Consider the following 14,946-nt stretch of genomic DNA (forward strand, 5'->3'; position numbering starts at 1 on the left):
AGAGCAGATGTGCCCATCCTCCATCCTGTAGTACGCTGATGTATTTGACATTGACCAAAGCATACATAAAACATAAAGCTCTAATTTAAGTGATTGTTACCTCTGTGAAGATTTCAGTAGACAGTATTAAAATTTATTTTATCTGAGTGTGGTGATGAACATTTGTAACACTAGCTGTTGAGGCTGAGGTTAGAGGATTGCAGTTCAGGGCTAATGCGGGCGGGTTAGGGCTCAGTGACAGTGTGTCTCTGTGTTCAGTTTCTGGATGTACACACAAGCAGATTTGACCAGCTTTTATTCTTATTTTTGTCAGCAGTTACAACACCAGCATCTCCTTCTACCAGTCAGCTCTGCCGTTATTTCCCAGCTTGTAAGAAAATGGAATGTCCCTTTTATCATCCCAAAGTAAGAACATTTATTTTCCCCAAATCAGTTAAGTGGTAGCTTTTCAGTCCTAGGTCTAGAAGGTCACTAAGACACTGAATGTCTTGTGTGTCTTACTTCCTAGTCCTGTTTAGTGTTTTTTGTCAGAGTTAACTTCATAGTGTTTAAAAATCTCAGTCGTTCCTTAGTTGTTGCTGAGGTCTGTCTGGCCCATAGGCCAAGTGGTCTGAGAAGCTTTCTATTAACATCTTAAGCTCTTGGGAAGGGGTGCAGCATTGTTGTTTTCCTTTGCTGTTCCCAGCATGTGGGTGCTTGGTTTTTTTTTTTTAACATGGTAGCACTGAGATGAAATCAGCAGTACTGCTCAGCACCATCCACACTTCCAGTAGCTTAATGTGCTGAAGGACTAACATTTCTCCAACTACTTGGCTGTCCAGGGTGATTGCTGAAATAAGCAGCGTGAAACTGACTCCTGCATGTGAAAGATTTTTATGGGGAAGGGACACAGCTCAGGGGCAGAGCGCTTACCTAGTCCTCAGAGCCCCCACTGGAGAAACGGGGGCCGTTTCTGGGGCAGTGAGGGTACTGTGAAGTGTGGGCAGCAGTGGTCTGTGTTGTATGCTGTCTGCCTTAGGGTTTCACTTGCTGGGATTCTTCAGGGCTTTGTGTCTTCAGGGAACGTTCACTTCTTAAGCTTCAGCAGCATCAATGTGGATGTTGTGAGCTCTCTCATGCTAGTGTTGGTTAGGGTGGGGTGGTTCGCAGGAGTTCATCTTGGGAACACTGTTGAAGCTCCGATGTTTCTCTTCAGCACTGTAGATTTAACACTCAGTGTACAAGACCAGACTGCGCATTTTATCATCCCACCATTACTGTACCACCGAGACATGCCTTGAAATGGATCCGACCTCAAACCAGGTAAAGATTGAAATAAGTTTTGTCTGTGGTTATTTTCAGATACTTTTCTAATATGTAGATGCTTATAAAAATGTGTAGACATACAAATTTGGGGCAAGTTAGACTTCTTCCTTATTTTTGTCTGTTTAACTTTATCCAGTGATTACTTTTTTTAAGTAATCATCTCATACCTTTTAACTTCTGATCATATGAGGCAGACGACATCTCAGGCCAGCAGGAATATGTATGTGTGTGCTGTTTGTGTCTAGTCAATTCTTCATCATATCAGCTTTCAAAAGGAAGCCTTAGAATATTTTAATGCAGCCTATATTTTGAATTGCAGATTTTAACTACTTTGTATATACTTCATTTCTTCTATAAAATCTGGCATTTATATTGTAATTTGATGAACAGTATTTGTTGTTTTAAGTCCTCACCTCTTAGTGGAGGTATATATATGGTACCTATGAATGCAAAACAGTTAACTTAAACAAATTTTTGGTTCTGTTTATTCAGCGAATGATAGCCAGTCCTACTTGGCAGAAGATCATGCAGTTTGAAAGGTTCTTCCTACCGATGAAAGATAATCTACAGAACTTGTCAAATCTTTGAAACTTGGAATACAATGCTTTCATAATATGAAGTTTATTGCCTATCTGAAGTGTCTAATTTTTCAAGTTTGTAAGTTTATTATTAAGTGGTTTGACATTGGGTGTTTTGTTGTTTTGTTTTTAGTATGGAAAGAGGCGTGTCTGTACCCGGGGTGAGAGCCAGCCTCTCTGCAGTGCGCCCCTGTGAATGACGGGCTGCAGCCTAGGGCTGCGCCTCCAGTGAAGCCGAGTCATTCTCAGGAGCCGAGGCTGCTGTCACTTCTCCCAGAGATGTGCTAATGCTTGTGATCTGTCTGCAGCAGCAGGGCTGGCAGCACCGAGGGTATTTTAAATAGTCATTGAAGTTGTGCTTTTTATATTTTAAATGAATGTCGTCTGAAAAGTATAACACAGGCATTTCAGTTTGAGTGCCACTTTGGCAAAATTGCCCTTCAGTTCTGTGCCTTCTGTGAAGAGAGTGGCGGGTGTGCAGGATGGAGACAGGTCAGTGACAGGTGGACATGACAGGACCAGTTCTTTAAAATGCTTTCATTTACTATTAATGTAATACATTTTAAATTTAGGGGAAAACTACATTATCACAAAATTATATAAAATTTTTTACAAGTATATACATAAGATACCAGAAAAGAGATTTCAAACTCACAAGATTATAAATGTACATATATATTCCCATATTCTGAAAAATAACATTCTCACAAGTAATTCCACGGAAAATATACTTAGTTACTACTGAAGATAATTTTTGGAAAATAACTAGATTTTAGTATATTTTAAATGGCAGAATTATAATCACGGATCAGATGGGTAAACTGCACAATAGAATGAAATTTGGCCTGTTGTGTTATGTAGTTTTGTGTTTTTAAAAGTGTTAAGGCAAGAAGTGTCAGATGCTTTAGAATTAAATAACTGATTTCAAAGATTTATATATACGAGTATTCAAAAATTAAAGGGTTAAAACGTGGGTTAGTAAAGAGGAATACAGAGGGATAATAAAGACGCAAACGTTTTTCAGGACCAAATGAACTGTACCAGAAAACTCATTTCCTTGCTTAGTTACACATCCAAAGGATGGATACTAAACCCTGATCTGTAACAGTCCATGTTTATGATTGTGAAGACAACCTTCTCTTGGGGTCACTGCCTTTCAGTTCAAGAATTACTCACTGGACCTTTTGATAAGTTGCATTTGGCTATGGTGGTCCCAAAGGAAAGACTTGAAACGGCAAAAGAATAAAGACAGCGCACACGGCATAAAGCGACTATGTCACATGAGGCTTAAGGGAAATGACAGTTCCATTTCATGCTACCCATACTCCATTGAATTTAAGGCATTCATTCCAGTGTTGAGACGTTTCGTATCTCTGCAGAAGAAATTTGTTTTTAAATTTCTGGAAATTTCTATGTAGCATTATTTTTTAAACAGTTTATATTGTAACAAGGGCTTTAGTGGTTTAGTTCACCTTTTTTTGACAGACTAAAAATCTGAGTCTGTTGACTATTTGACACTGGCTGTAAATGAGTTTGTCTTTCAGTTGCTATGGTTTATGGACAGCCTAATGCTGACTGAACCTAAAAACATTTGCTGAGTAAAATGATCTAAAGTGAACCACCACGAGGAAGGGAACAAGCATGGCTGGTGGTAATGAAGTGGGGGGCTGCAGCGCGTAGTGTGCTTTGGCATGCATTTATCCGTGTACAACCAGTGGGGCCTGGGAGGACAGCCTGTACCCTGCTGCTGTTAATTCCGGAGCTTAGATACTTCATGCAAAACAAAATTTCTTCCTAAGGTTTTGTATATATGTATATGGCAAAATTCTGTCCTGTCTCTTAACCTTAGTTGCTGGGTAACACAACAAGGCGGTCATATGACAAGTAAAGCAGTATGACCTTCAGTCATGATATTGATGACAGTGGTGGTTGAGGCTGACAGAAGTTGACCATTATGAAGGATAAAATGCAAGGGAACCAACTATAGGCTACATATTAAAATTATAGTTACTACCTGCATTGAAACTGAAATTTCTCCATAGCTAAAAGTTAGCCAGCTTGACCCAGATGGAAAATTTAAAACAACACGCTGAAATTTGGGCTTTTTATGAGAGGGTAGTTCATGGACATTTTCCCCTTTAATTCATTGACTACCACTTTATAAAATATGCTGAGCAGAAATTTAATATTACTGTATTCTAAAATATAGCTTAATTTAACTCCTTTGATGTGAAGAATGCATAGCTTTGTTTCAAGATTCCTGGCTTAATCAGTCCCACTGACAACAGCTATTCAGCTTTAAAACTGATCAAGTTCAGTCAATGGTTAGGATGTGGTATTAGTAATTGTCTGTTTATAGTATTCCTAAAAGTGTTGGCCATAGAAACTATATTTTAGAGTTGTATTGTGTGTTGTCAGACCAAACTGGGCATTCCAGAAACTCAAGGGATTTTTATTATGCTACAGAGAGTAACACAATAAAAAATTTATATAGTACCAGTAAAGCATCTTTTAACTTCTTCACACTTAGAAAAATATATTTTTAAACATCAATCTACATAATTTTCACTCTTTGGGAAACTACAGATATAGGCTAGGGGGCAAATTCCTGAACGATGAGTACAGATCTTTGGCAGCATTTAAAGGGAAGAGGAATAAGGATCTAAGAGTTTTGCCTCAGTCCACTAAAAACAAATTCTATTTGATAGATTTTTCAAATGAACCTGGGTTCATTCATTTTGGAAATTAGCCTATGGAGTGGCACACAGCTAAACAAACTTTCCCAATAGAAAGAAAGCTGTACAAATTATATACCAAGAATTACTAAATTGTATAGTTTTGTAAATTTAATGCATTTTCACTGATGGTGAACCTTCCTGAGCTTTCAGTGATAGAAAAAGCCCCCTGCGGTGTGCATTCCATAGTTCACTGCTGGTTTATATGTTAAACGTTTATGTATCAGACTACGTCTATATGTAGTATTCTTCTCCTGTGATATACTGTTACCATCTGAAACCTTTAAGCAGTGTACACCGCTAGAGATGGTCATGCATCAAACTACTTTCCCATTAGTGAGGCTAGTCATAGTCATAATTTCAGTTATAGACTTGGGTTCTCAACATAAACAGATTGACAGCTCAGAAATGAAAATGTGACCGTCACTCATGTATTAACTCTGGGTCTGCTCCTGAACTCAAACTGCAAGGAAAACAATCATCCTCAGGATTTTATAAATGCTAAGAAACGTTCTCTAGGAAAGCTGTTTTCCTATGGAAAATGTTTGTGTTTTTGGAACCTGATCCTTTACTGTGATGGTAGTTTTTCCTTTTCCTAGTAGAAATGCAAAGATAAAATATTTCATTGGATGGTGAACCTTAAAAATAAAATATAAGTGCTAAAAACAAAGTTTTGCTTGATTTTCCAAATTGGGACTTTAAACAAAAAATGTTTTCTTTTGGTAGGTAGTGCTGGGTTGGATTCCAGGCTGCCCACATTAGGAGGCAAGCACTCCGCCACCGAGTTCTGTCCCCAGCCCTCCAACTTGAGTTTTTAAGTTTTGGGAGATTCTGCACCTTCATTCCGCCCAGGTCTGCCACAGTAGCCGTGTACTCCATAAAGCAGCTTTGCGTTCCTCAGTTCTTCCTTGAAACCTGGTTAGCTGGCAGTGTAGGGATCGCGGACGTTAATGCATGTCCCGAACATTTTGAACTTAGCAGTCTGTTTTGATTGTCCTGGGCACTTCTCCCTGTTACAGTCTTCAGTTAGCACCACTTTCCATGCAGAGTTTGTTGTTTTTTTCTCCTGAATTGTGGTCTCTCAGTGCTCTTAGTTTATTTATGTAGCCTGCTCAGCACACATAGCCTTTAGTAAGGCATATGTACACATTTCCAGACAAATAAGCTGCAAAAAAAGTGCAGGAAGTTGAATACATTGTTTAGATTTTGAGAATAGTTTACTGTTTTTTTTTTAGGTTTCAAAACATAAAATAAGTTTCCCCTGTTAACAAATCCTCTTATCCTCTATTTGCATATTTGGCTCCAAGGAGCTATTTGATTGTTACCTTCTCACAACACTAAGTTCATTAGCCAGGTTATATAGAAAGTGCTGTTTCAAATCTCCTAACTAGTAAAGGTCTACTTTTCTTGGGCTACAAAAGCTACTAACCTGCAGTCATCACCTCCAGCACTAATAACATGTCTATCGCCACTGGTAAAGCGGATGTTTGTCACGTGGGGTGAATGACCAAAGAACCGCTTATGCTTTGCCTAAAAAAAAAAAAAAAAAGTAACAGAGCTCAGGGAATTTGATGCACACAAAGGTCCACAGTTTCTGTGAGGAGCTATTCTACCACCAGAGCTGTGGAGAGAATGGAGGAGGAACTACAGGCGGGGATTGAGCTGCACTTAACACGCACCAGGTGGGTTGGGCAGTCATGTCTCTTGGTCTCTGAAAATTTTTCTCTGAGGAAAAGCATTTAAAATCTGATTGATGATTTGGTAAAAAAGATTTACCAGAACTTTATTAGTTTTCCAAAGATAGTATTGCTGGAGGGAGAGGTTTGTATTTAGTAGTTCTTACTGAAAATTACTTTTTTGAAATACGAATTCAAAGGACAGTATTTTTCAAGTTAGGATAAAACATGTTAAATATAAGAAAATTAATGGGGCCGGGGAGATGGCTTAGTAGAATAAGCGCTTCCCTGGCAAGTGCAAGGGCCTGAGTTCAGTCCCTCCCCCCCAAAAAAAAGAAAAGTAATATTTAGACCTCTAGGGAGGAATGTGATTATAAAATGCAAAACAGTATATAAACTTACAAATTTTTCTGGACATGGAAAGTCAAATAATTTAACCATGCCGAAGTCATCTCCTGTTACCAGGCTGATTCCTGAATGAGATACACAGGCACAGTTGACATCGGCTTTCTCGGTGTGTCTGGACCAGATTCCCATAACTTCATCCCCTAAAATACTAAAGACAAGACAAATCCACCATAGTAGACGCTAGCAGGCTTACCATACTGATTTGTCAGTCTCTACCCTAATCAGGTTACAATACGTCGAATACATTATAAGGCAGGTTAGAGGTCTGAATTTTAGCTATTCATTCCCTCACTTTAAAAAATGTTACAACTTAAAGGCTTTATAAAAGTTTTCTTATAGAAGCTGACTGGATTATTTTTCAGATGAAAAGTGGTGCTCAGTAGGACTCTGATGGCATTTTCCACTGACTGAACAATGGCACTCATAGCCATGCGTCAGTGGATTTGAACACATTTACAAGCTTCATTCCTAACAACTCGAAGGTAGCATTCCTTTAAGTAATACATTTCTTAACTACACCCAATGTGTTTTTATTGCCTGCTCCTAAACTTCATGTTCTGGGAAATGCCAGGGAATCGGTCATAACTTTGTTTTCTTTGCATTGTAAGAAATTGTCAGGGGCCGGGGAGATGGCTCAGTAGGAAAGCGCTTGACGGGCAAACGCCAGGATATGAGTTCAATCCCCGGTTCCACCAAAAAAAAAAAAAAAAAAAAAAGAATTTGTCTGGAAATCTGATAAGGGATGGAAATGTTTAGTCAGAAGGGGTCCCAGCTCTGAACACACACTGTTCTTAATTCCAGATACCATTAATAAAATCACAAGGGCCTGAGTTCAATCCTTGGTTACAAAAAAAAAAAAAAAAAAAATTCAATAAAATCATGGACTGTATTACTGTTCCCTAGAGAATGTCTCTAACTTAGAAATAGGTTTTTCCCAACTTTCCTGACCTGCAGAGCCATTTCTTTTTTTCTGAATGTTAGTGTTTACCTTGTCCATGAAGCCCAAGTAATCCTGTCAATGGCAGCATGATCCAGAAGATGTTTTCCAGAAGGCACTTCATAAACATGTCGCTTATAGCAGCCACTGGAGACCTTATCATAGTAGAACAGGGTAAGAATTCTGTGAGGTGGAGCACAGCCCACAGGGGTTTAGAGTGCTAGCAGACTGCTACATGGTTACACGTCTAACAAGAAACGCAAAAGAGCTCTGCAAATACAAGGATGTATGGGAATGGGTTCAATGCAGAGGAAATGGAGCAGGGTAGATCAGAGCTGCATGAGGGGATGCGGGCCGCTCAGGATCTGACGTACAACATGAGGAATACAGGGACTTGTGTTAGCGAGTCACACAAAACCCAAAAATAGGTTCAGAGATGATGGATATATTATTAATTTGCTTCGTTTAGTTAACTTTATTGTACTGTATGCTATCTATAACATATACACATTGTGTTAAAATTTAAAAGAATAGGAGCTAGGAGGATTGGAGTTCAAGCCCAGTCTGAGCAATGTGAGACCCTTAAAAAGGGACAGGGACCTACGTAGCTCAGTGCAAAGGCCCAGGGTTCAATCCCCAGGAAACTTAACTCGCTGTCCCCAGAGTGCAGGATTACAGAATCAGTGCACAAGCAGAGACTGCAGGCAGAAGCTGAAGCTGTGGAACTGGGAGAAGCGGGCCAAGAGATCTAAATGGACTCACACAACACGTACGAGCAAGAAGGACCCTTGGGGAAAAGGTGTGACTGCTTGTGCTGTACCTGAAGGTACCTGCTGTCTGCGGAGAAGTCCATCTGAATGACAAAGCTGGGGACATCTCTGCAGTAGCTGATTCTGGTAAGGGTGGGGCCCAGCATTAGGTCATAAAAATCGACTGAGTTCTCACTAGAACCCACTGCCAGATACCGGGAATCTGGACTAAATCTGAGTATACAACAAAACATAAAGTTAGTTGTGATTCTTTCACCTGAAACAAAGGTCTTTAGATAGCAAACAATGCAGGCCAGGTTATTAGGGTGAAATGGAAGGGTGGAAGCTGGTGAAGCACTGCGTTCAAGTCACGGGAGGCAGCGTGGGACCAAGGCGGTGCTAGAGAATGTCCCAAGAGTCCCGCATTCTGGGGCTGGGGGCTGAGGGAAGCCATTGTTAGACTGTTAGCTGGTGAGGTTCTATGGAGATTTCCCTTATAAAAACGTGGTACTGAACAGGGCTCAGTTTTCGGATTCAATATTTTTTTCTCCTGACCACAAAGAACCCACTAAATGGCAGCTACTGTTAAGTACTAAAAAGGACAAAGTTCATGACAAGTTTAATTCAGATTCTGGGACACAGTAAATATTCTTTCAGTGAGCACTGGTTTGAGCGAATGAGCCAGAAATGCGCGTCTTGTACCAGGCAGCAAGGGGAAAGAGGCTAAGAGATGTGTTGCGTGGGTGGGTAACTCTGGTTTTGGGGGAACGAACTCTTTTATTTTAGCTGAGATAGTTCCTGGCCCAGTGAATTCACTACATACATAGTGTGATACTCATCAAACGTTACCTAATATGTGGTGTTATAAAACACTGTAGCTCATGCCCATGTAGGCTTATTATTTAGCAAGTACAGTGAGCATACAGCCAGCCATGCGGCAGTGTACAACTCATATGGGTAGGGGTTTCCAAATGTGAGCTGGGCCATTGACTCATTAGAAATTAGAAGTTTGGTTACATTTGTTGGCTTACCTGATGTCATGGATTGCACACCGTCGATCTCTCTTCTTTCCCCATATTTTTAGAGAGCTCACCAGTAAGATAATAAATTCTCCATTTTTCATTCCGATAGCCACCATGTCCCCTTCAGGGCTGTAGCACACAGTACGCGCAGCATGTCCCAAATTCACTTTGTTTAGCATTTTCTGCATAAGAAGCAAGACAATCACAGACCACTACATCGTGTAGTACTTACAAAGGAAGCCGGCCCCCTACCAGTTCTCAACTAGAAGTTCTTTAGGTGCTAGGAATTGAAAAGTTACTTTTTTTTTTCTTTGAAACTTATTTCTTTACAAACTATACCTACTTTATCAGCGACATCCCACAGTCTCACTGTCCCATCTTCTGCAGCAGAGAGGCAGAAATCCCTGGAAGGGTGCGTTGCTAGACCCCAGATCGGTCCATCCACATGACCACTAACCAGAATATTACACACTGCATTTTTCTCTCCAACTTCAATTATTTCAGCATTTCTTGTCCCAACTAGTATCTTGCCCTGAAACACAAGTGGGACCAACATCTTCACCGTAATGCAGCAGTTCACAAGCTCTAAAACGATTAGCTCATGCACACTGTCCTGTTGCCACAGGACGCTTCTGGGTGAGCGCTGGGCTGGCCTGCATGGTAAGAGTTCATGCAGAGGACACCTACTGGGCTGCACCTGGGCTCACCAATAATCAGAGTTTGATTATGGTAACTTTAGGATTTTTTAAAGGGCATAAATGCATTAGGATGTAAGAACTGGAATTCGTTTTTTAGTGAAAATGCACAATGCTTAACTAATACGAGAGCATACATGTGTAACAGTTTTTACAATTTTTGTTTAAGAACAGCTGTTCCAATCAAATGAGTTAACTGGCGAGGATTTTCAGTTCTGTCTACCACAGTTGAATTAGCAGGTTGAGGAAGCACAGGGGGTCGAGGGAGTGCAGACAGAAGACTTTGGTTTACACCAAATGTGGAAGCTGCAGAGTAGCTGCCAAGCAGACCATGGCTCTGTATTACTTTTTATTAAGTTACAGGGCGGCAGACTTGGGAGAAATGTCCCCATCTCCTCCGCACAGGGCATGCCCTAGCCGGTCTTACTTTGCCTCTGCACACGGAGCGAACGCAGTCTGTGGCTTGTCCTGTCTCGAGCCTGAAGGCGCGGCATCGCCGCAGCTCCTGGTCCCACAGCTTAACTGCTCCTCCTTCCTTTGACCTAACAGAAACCGAACCCGAAGAAGTGTTTTATTACTGACTGCTACAAATTTCATTATATATATGACCACTGCTACAAATTTCATTATATGACCACATTTTAGTGAGTTATAAGCAGAATATTTTAAAAGCCCTGATACTTATAACACTATCTTAAACTTCCAGTGGCAATTTCAGGATATTCTGCATCTCATTGATTTTTTTTTTTTTTTTGTACTGGGGATTGAACTTGGGACCTTGCATTTGCCAGGCACGTGCTTGTGCTGGTGATCTGATCTTCAGACCGTTTTTGTATCACAGAACAATCAGTTTCATTAAATTTTATTTTGTGAAATAGTTTGGCATAAGAATAATCTTATTTAACCTTTACCATAAGTTACCCTGTAGTAAACACTTAAGGAAAGACACAAAGCAATTTTTAACATTAAAAGGATAACTGAAATACAGAGTGAGAGGAGGTTCTAAGAGGCTAAGCTACAGAGCATTGTTAAGGGTGTGGTGGCACACAGCTGACACCCTTGTGCTCTGGAAGGGTGAGGCAGGAGGACTGTAAACTCCAGTCTGGCCTGGGGAGGCTCAGTGAGGCTAAGTCTCCAAAAGGGCTAGAGGTGGAGCTCCCTGTGCAGCTTCTGGGGTCAGGCCGTAGGACTGAGGAAAAGTCTGTTTCTGCTACCATGACTAAACTATCCTACGGAGACAGGTTAGGTTACTGATGAGTAGGGACCACAAAACAAGGTGATGTGGGAAGTGCAGGCATTCCAGTGATATGAGAAATTAGAGCCTGCTTTTTTTTTTTTTTTTTTTGAGACAAGGTTTTGCTCTGTAGTTCAGGCTAGCTTTGAGCTCATTATGTAGCCCAGACTGGCCTCAAACTCATGTCTTTCTGCCCCAGCGTCCTCAGTGCTAAGATTACAGGTATGCACCACCACGCTTGGCTTCTGTTTTATTTATTTAAGGACCTTCTCTTAAAAGAACTAAAAAATGTCCTTCATTTTGTTAGATGAATCTCCTTGTCTTAGGCGAGAACATGCTTGTGTACCAGAACACTTATCTTAGATGGGAAAAAGGCCCACAGCTGCCTTTCACTTGTTGCAGTCATTTACGTGTCACATTTCAACGTGCAGAAGACTGTGCTGTGAGCTGACAGCATGGGTGGTCACTGCTGGAGTGGCTGAAAAGCACCCAGTCATATTTACATTTTGAGGTCTTGTATGAAGCAATTTATGGAACAAGTCTGCCTCAAGCAAAAGTCTGTCTAGCATCCTCTTGTCGCTTTCTTACGCCACTGTGCACTGTATATCTCAGCATTGAAAAAGACAGCACAGGTTAGGGCCTGGGGAGATGACTCAGTAGAATAAGTGCTTGCCTGGCAAGTGCAAGGGCCTGAGTTCAATCCCTGCTTCCGCAAAAAAAAAAAAAAAAAAGAAAAAGAAAAACAACACAGGTTGTCTGGGTTAGTAGTAGTCATCCTGCTGCGTGTGCCCTGTCACTCAGCAAACACTGAAGCAGGTGCACAGGCATTAGGAAAATCAGCTTTTGTTTTCATGTACCGGTGCTTGAACTCATGGCCTCATGCCTAATGGATAAACTGCCTCTGAGCCACATCCCCCATTTCTTTTTAAAATTCTATTTAGAGACAAGGTCTTCGTAACTTGCCCTTCTGGCCTTAAACTTGAGATCCTCCTGCTTCAGACTAGCTGAGTGGCATGCATTACCATGGCTAGCAAGGAAAATGTGGAGTCTGGAGGACAATCCCTGGCTATATGACAAAAGAAGCACCACTCCAATTGGAGTTTAGGTTGAAAAAAACAATGAAGAGGGTGTGGTGGTACACGCCTGTAACCCCAGCACTCTAGGCTGAGGCACGAGTAACGTTACAAATTCAAGACCAGCCTGGGCTACGAACGGAGCTCAAGGCCAACCTAAGCTGCATAGTGAGTCCCAGTCTCAAAACCAAACAAACGAATCCACTGATTGTGATTTAAAACCAGGAGTGAGAATCCAGAGAAGGCAGTAACAGGCAGTACTGAGTGCATGTGTGGAGGAAGGTTAAGGAGAACAGCTGTGGAACCCAGACATCACTGCAATACCCAGCAGCAAACTGCGGGCCCAGCACAGATGCGCAAGTACTTGGGCTACAGAAGAAAGAGGACTCACGGCCTTTCCTTGCCACCAGTCACAATGAGCCCGTCTCGCAGGGTGGTGTACATGGCAAACACTGGCCCGTTGTGAGCTCTGGCCACAACTCTACAAAGTATGTGAGCTTTCCACACACAGATGTCACCACTGATGGTACCTGTAAATGTCAAGTTATTCTGAAAAGGAGTGGGGAAAGGGGGAAGACAAACTCATCAAAAGTCCAGAGATTTCAAATAGACACAATTGTCTATGCGCGTGCAACTCTAGGTCCGCTCTGATACCAAGCGCATGCGGGGCGTGATGGGAGCAGCTCTCCAAATCAGGGAACCCGCCTGCTCAGGGCCCTTTTGTTTTCCAAGGCTGTCACTCAGCAGCTGGAGTAACCCTGTACATTAAGCTGACTGGGAACAGGCAGTTAACTACACGGGAATTTTACAATAGAAGAAAGTTCATTTACATGAGCAGATGAATGAAGCATAGAAAGACATAGCTGAGTGGATTTTTCTTCCAGAAGCAAACTACTGGTCTTACAGGATGAATCCACAAAATGTTCGGCTGAAATGTGACACATCAACGTTTTCAGTGGCCTTGTTCTTGAAAACCTAAGTATACTAAACTTCCAATTTTCTTCAGATATTTTCTTCTCACATAGACCCTTGAGTAAGGAAATCTCACTACATTTTTCTATTGCATCAAAGGATTTGAGAAGCCAAGGCAGGGTGGTGACACTGAAGGGAGGAGACACAGGTCATATACCACAGGAGCATGGGCTGGAGCAGGCAGGAGAGCTTTTGCACACACGCAATGTGGCCAGGGATGGGGCTTGCTCGCTCTTTTTTTTTTTTGCTGTCTTTTTCTGTCTCCCCTTCTTGCCCTGAGTTAAGAGGTGTGGGCCTAGTGCACTTCCAACATATATGCAAGCAGGGACTCAGAGAAAGCAAAGGGAATCTAAGCCCAAGTCCGACTGAGATGTGTGAAATCATGCTTCTTGATTTAACTTTGTTTTACTTTGTCAAATTTTTAGATGCATGAGGAACTGTTAAGGAAGATACACTTTAGGGTTCTTAAGGTGCAGATACTACTGAAGGCCTTGGAGAACATCAGTGTCCCAATGAAAAGAATGTCTCATATATCTCTCATTAATTTCCCACTCCCTAATTTCTCAAAGTGTCAGGTGCTTGCATGATGAAGTATGTGCAAAACCAGGACATGTGATGCCTCGTGGTGACAGTGCCATGCTGACACTAATGTGCCTCATCTAAGGGAATACAAGTTAAAGTAGGTGAAGCAATACCACTAGATAACATTGTAGGAGACATACTGCACCAAAAGCGACGGCGAGCATGGTCTGCATCCGGGCGTCCTCCAGTGTGCTCAGCAGCCCCTTTTTGCTAAGAAGAGCCCGTCCTGCCAGCGTCCAGAATTTCACGTGTTTTACTCCCACTGACACAAATTGGGTATCTGAATCTGGTCGGAATTCTGCTACAAAAATACGCTGGTTGTGCCCACCTCTGCTGGCAATTTTGGCACCTGAACAGAAGATACAAACACTTCATCTTTATTATCACTCTGCAGAATCAACCAAATAAGTATTAGCAAAGGAACTGTTTCTAAACAAAAATACCAGTGACTCTTACTTTGATATTCATAAATTTTTATTAGAACATCTATTTATATGTTGTTTTGCTGATCCAAACTACAAGAGCAGAGTTGAACAGCTAACAGAAACTAAATGGCCTACGAAGGTGAAAGCTGTCTGCCATGAGGCTCTTCACAGAGTACACCAGACCCCCGGCCTCCAGGAGCTGAGGCAAGGATGGTAACCCGGAACCTGCAAGCACTCATTCTGTTCTTACCCAGAGAACAGAACTGAGCCTGCTTGCGGCTTGCTCGCCACGTAGAGCTCAGCTTCCACACCCAGACATGAGTGAGGCCTTTGCTGTGGAGTCTCTTAGCTGCCACAGCCCATGAGGCATTTTTGAAATGAATGCTTTTGTTAATTTATGTTTAGTGAGCTGTTTCACTGGGCTTTTAAAATGAAACATCTACTGTACCACCAACCCTGTGGAATGTTCTGTGTAGGGCTATGGTGAACAATGGCTTCACCATTTTAAATACACCATTATCCATGTGTGCAAGTGTGTGATTACATATATATATA

The 14,946-nt window shown here is 41.6% G+C and overlaps 2 protein-coding genes across 7 annotated transcripts in view; one reads left to right on the top strand and one right to left on the bottom strand.

Annotated features, from left to right (window-relative positions):
* Zc3h14 (zinc finger CCCH-type containing 14) overlaps positions 1-2,346 on the top strand; it is a 49,451-nt gene extending 47,105 nt beyond the window's left edge. The window contains exons 16-18 of one of the 6 annotated variants that reach the window (XM_023719670.1): positions 314-405; positions 1,196-1,302; positions 1,798-2,346. In XM_023719670.1, the coding sequence (XP_023575438.1) occupies positions 314-405; positions 1,196-1,302; positions 1,798-1,804 (206 nt within the window). In that variant the 3' untranslated portion in view covers positions 1,805-2,346. The remainder of the gene's footprint in view (positions 1-313; positions 406-1,195; positions 1,303-1,797) is intronic. The other 5 variants (XM_004635114.3, XM_023719671.1, XM_004635117.2 and 2 more) reach the window with 5 other exon arrangements.
* A 3,334-nt stretch (positions 2,347-5,680) lies between these two features.
* Eml5 (echinoderm microtubule associated protein like 5) overlaps positions 5,681-14,946 on the bottom strand; it is a 247,615-nt gene continuing 238,349 nt past the window's right edge. The window contains exons 33-42 of the mRNA XM_023719668.1: positions 14,107-14,315; positions 12,804-12,961; positions 10,533-10,647; positions 9,754-9,942; positions 9,420-9,592; positions 8,460-8,622; positions 7,691-7,794; positions 6,697-6,850; positions 6,048-6,148; positions 5,681-5,783 (exon numbers count right to left, since the gene is read on the bottom strand). Of these exons, the coding sequence (XP_023575436.1) occupies positions 5,747-5,783; positions 6,048-6,148; positions 6,697-6,850; positions 7,691-7,794; positions 8,460-8,622; positions 9,420-9,592; positions 9,754-9,942; positions 10,533-10,647; positions 12,804-12,961; positions 14,107-14,315 (1,403 nt within the window). The 3' untranslated portion in view covers positions 5,681-5,746. The remainder of the gene's footprint in view (positions 5,784-6,047; positions 6,149-6,696; positions 6,851-7,690; positions 7,795-8,459; positions 8,623-9,419; positions 9,593-9,753; positions 9,943-10,532; positions 10,648-12,803; positions 12,962-14,106; positions 14,316-14,946) is intronic.

Source organism: Octodon degus, unplaced genomic scaffold (assembly GCF_000260255.1).
Source record: "Octodon degus isolate 3935 unplaced genomic scaffold, OctDeg1.0 scaffold00070, whole genome shotgun sequence".
In the NCBI taxonomy this organism is placed as follows: Eukaryota; Metazoa; Chordata; class Mammalia; order Rodentia; family Octodontidae; genus Octodon; species Octodon degus.